Source organism: Cannabis sativa, chromosome 3 (assembly GCF_029168945.1).
Source record: "Cannabis sativa cultivar Pink pepper isolate KNU-18-1 chromosome 3, ASM2916894v1, whole genome shotgun sequence".
In the NCBI taxonomy this organism is placed as follows: Eukaryota; Viridiplantae; Streptophyta; class Magnoliopsida; order Rosales; family Cannabaceae; genus Cannabis; species Cannabis sativa.
In genome coordinates this window covers 31489727-31493609 of record NC_083603.1, presented here as the reverse complement: position 1 = coordinate 31493609, position 3883 = coordinate 31489727, and the positions used below count along the sequence as shown (strand labels likewise).

Below are 3883 nucleotides of genomic sequence, written 5' to 3'. Positions count from 1 at the left end.
AGAAATTTGGGAGCTCAATTATTTTGCGTTCCGAATTCCACTTTTTAAGTGTTCTTGGGTTGACAACAACGTTGGAGTAAAAACTGACGAGCTTGGTTTTACTTTGGTTGATTTAAGTAAGAGAGGAAGCAAGAATGATCCATTCATCATGGCTAGCCAAGCAGCTCAACTTTTTTACATTTCTGATCCAGCTAATGATAAATGGTCTATTGTTTTATCGACACCAGAGAGGAGGTTCTTAGAGACTGAAGAGGATGAGGAGAATGCTGACTTATGTTACGATGACTTCATTGTTGGACAACCAATTCATGAGCAACTTATGGGAATTGATCGTAACATTGAGGAAGACGACGCTGAATACATTAGAAACGATATCAATGAGGGAATATGGGTCAATTGTGATTCAGGCAAACATAAACAAAAAAAGAAAAGAAAACGTGTCTAATTGGTAACTTGATATATAGATTACTTTATATTGTGGTTGTGAATGGTCCTGAATACTTAACAATTTGTTTATGCTTTTAATATTTCATATACACTACTTGTTATATATATAGCTAACTTTGAAGTTTGTTTGTTAATGGTGTAGACATGGCGAACTCGGAATCAGGATCTGATTCGGGAGCAGAAAATGAGTGTCCAACCACAATACCTACACGAGGGCCGACGCAAATGAATGAAATATCCAAACTAATGGATCAGGGCAAAAGAGTGGCCCTCAAAGTTAATGATAAAGGTCAATACTGTGGAAAAAGCTATGCGAAGCTCGTATCCACTCTAGGAGTCAGATGTCGGCAGACAATAGGGTTGGCCTATAAAAACTGGAAAGAAGTCAACCCGACTCTGAAAAATAAAGTTTGGAAAGACATTCAGGTAAGCTATTATTTGTTAGAATTTTGATTTGTTTTTCTATTACTCCTAATGTTGACTCTAACCGTGTTTGTTTTCCTTCAAAATAGACGGGGTTCATTGTGCCGGACACCTTCAAACATGATTGTCTCATCCTAGCTGGGAAGTTAATGAAAGACTTCAAGAATAGGATGACAAAAGACATCATAATGCCCGCGTTGAAAGAGAATGATCTGGGACGACTGGCACAAGTCCCTGAAAAGCACCCCGAGATCGACGCTGCTGATTGGTGCAAATTTGTTGAAAGTCGACTAACTCCTGAATTTCTGGTACGCTAATTATATTAACACTAAGATAAACTCTTAAATACAAGTACATGTATCTAATGTATTTTTTTGGCATTGTAGGAATTGAGTAAGGTGCAACGTGAACGTTCCTCAAAAATTCAATCCAGACATCGAAGTGGTCGGAGTGGAATGGTGAACGTACGGGAAGCTGTGGTAAGTAATACTTAAAATTTAATGTGTTATAATGTGCTATACAATTTAATTGGTACTCATGTCATTGTTATAATGTTATGTAGAAAAAGGACCTCGAAGTTGCAGATCCCCCCCGCCACCGTGTTTGGATTAAATCTCGCACCAAGAGTAGAAAACTTGTCACTGATTACAACAAGGAAATTGCAGAGAAGATAGTAAGTATATATTAATCCTTAATTGAGTTCTACTCATGAGTTAGTGTATATAATTCATATACTAATTGCTTGAATATATGCGTGCATTAGGCTCAATTAGAGGAGAAGCTTAGTCAGGGACAAATTCAGGTCCAGGGCCAAAATGATATCCTGACGCAGGCGCTGGGGACACCAGAGCATCCTGGACGTGTCAGGGCTGCTGGGTATGCTATTACTTCAAATGTTATTTATTTAGTTACACAAATAAAATCGTTGCTAATTTGCATTTTATGATTTGTAGGTTCCTGACCAGGGCATCTCAACTGTTCGGCAGGAAGAAAAGGGAAGTGTCTGATATTGTGGCTCGGCAAGCGAAGGAGATTGAAAAATTAAAAGCCGAAGTCCAATCCCTTAAGCAGCAGAGGAACGCTGCCGAACAAGAGGAAGAAGGAGAGGTGGCTGGTGAGGCGTATGTTCCACAACCATACGCTCCTCAGGATGAGGTACAACAACAAATTTATGCTGAGGAGTTTATTTCCCTCAATGACCAAGGTATCCTATACAATTTTTATGACCATGCGGCCCTTAATCAGCAAGTACATCTCTGCTCTTACAACATCGACAATATTGTGGCCCGAGAGTATTTGTACGAGCATGTGGGTATGATCAAAGTTCACTGCCAGGAGTACGATGATTCACATGCCCGGATTATGGTTTCGGAAATCCTGCAAGAGGACGCTGAAATCCCAGTCCCAATTGAAGAGTGCAGATATGTTAGGGACGTATACCAGATGTTCCTTCCTTGGCCTAAACACTTAATTTTAACAACCGAGGTAACTTCTCAACTCAAATTAATTATTAATGATTGGTGGAGTTTGAATATCTTCAATATTCATCCGTAGTGAAGTAGGTTCTGCGAATATATGTGCTGCGGTGGGATGGATGAACAAACTACTCTTATATATGTGTTATTTTTCGTTATACAGCCAAGTTCAAAATTTTTGGGGTCATTCAATTACAACCGTTATGCTGCCGAAATTTCGGTAGAATTTGGATAAAATTTGATATATATATATATATATTATGTTTTGTTTTGTTTAGGGTCCACTCGCTCAACCGCCCTCAAGACGTGATGCGTCAAAGGGGAAAGCTTCGATGCTTTCTTCACAAGGCCGTGGTGCACGGGAAGATGACTTGTTCACGGAAAAGAAGATGGCGTTGATCCCTAATTCGCTAAAATGGATGATTCATGAATTCCTGAGGCTCAAAGATAAACGTGATATAATCACAATTCCTGTCCCCCGAGGATTCATTGCACCGCGTACCCAGATCACGTTATCTGGAGAGGATTTGCAGCAGGTTGCTACATGTGACTACATCGACAACCAGGGAATGCTGTTTGGAATGATGTATACTCTTCTTTAATCTAATTAACCTTATATCAAATTATAGTCAAATTATTACAAGACACTAACACTTTTTTTGGCAGGCACATATGGGAGAGCATCAACGGTCTGAGGAAAATTTTCAAGTTTTACGACCCAGAGCTTCTCGTAGTGCATGGGATCACCGATGAAGAACAGAGTCAGTCTTTTGACGATGCGGCAAGACGATTGGCTAATTGGTTATCATTAATGAATAACAACCAACAAATGTTCTTTATTCCTTGGAATATCAGGTAAACTTTATTAAATTCTTTAGTGCTAATTGTTCATTTCTATATTATGACTTCAAATTATTTTTATACTATCTTACTTATATTCCAATATAATTTTCTAGGATGCATTGGACGCTAGTGGTGGTTACGCCAAGGAAAATTATTCATTTAAACCCTGTAAAAGGCTGCCCAATTCCCGAAGAAATAGAACAAATGATCGGAAGGTAATAATTTAATGACTTCTTATGTAACAAATTTAAATTAACTAACGAATTGAAATTCTAATATAATTTTCCAAAACAGGGCATTCATGTATATAGGGGATGCACATGAGTATCTTGGCCCGTGGCAAGGAATTTCACAAGCAAACTGTCCAAGACAACCTAAAAGCCAAGAATGCGGTTTTTATGTTTTGAAATATATCACTGACATCGTCGCACGTGCCAACCCCAGCCGTTACATACAAGATCAAAAAGCTGTAAGTTTTAATTATTGATTATAGTATATAAATTCTATAATAACAAATATATAATATACATATACATAAACTAATATAAATTTTTAATTTTTTTAACAGTTTGGGGGTAAGAAGCAATACGATCCAAAAACAGAATTGTTACCACTACAGCGAAAGTGGATCGAACAATTAATGGCGGTGATTCACGGTGACGATTGAGGTTCAAAGGTCGAAGAATTTTTCTTCA

General features: G+C 38.0%; 1 protein-coding gene across 2 annotated transcripts; it reads left to right on the top strand.

Annotated features, from left to right (window-relative positions):
• Window positions 1–224: 224 nt before the first annotated feature.
• LOC133035710 (uncharacterized) lies at window positions 225–3283 on the top strand. 2 transcript variants are annotated; one of them, XM_061111851.1, is made up of 4 exons: window positions 225–873; window positions 960–1178; window positions 1257–1349; window positions 1433–3283. In XM_061111851.1, exons 1-4 carry the CDS (start codon window positions 592–594, stop codon window positions 1556–1558), a joined length of 720 nt encoding a protein of 239 aa, XP_060967834.1. In that variant the 5' UTR covers window positions 225–591; the 3' UTR covers window positions 1559–3283. The 2 variants fall into 2 exon arrangements, with proteins under 2 accessions (XP_060967834.1, XP_060967833.1); XM_061111850.1 differs by having other exon boundaries at window positions 225–1178; window positions 1433–2355; window positions 2624–3283.
• Window positions 3284–3883: the final 600 nt, after the last annotated feature.

Excerpts from the sequence above, each read along its gene's own strand:
- LOC133035710 (XM_061111850.1), top strand. The coding sequence starts at position 1,813 with ATGATTTGTAGGTTCCTGACCAGGGCATCTCAACTGTTCGGCAGGAAG. Across the intron at positions 2,356-2,623 it reads ACTTAATTTTAACAACCGAG|GGTCCACTCGCTCAACCGCC; the intron begins GTAACTTCTCAA and ends TGTTTTGTTTAG.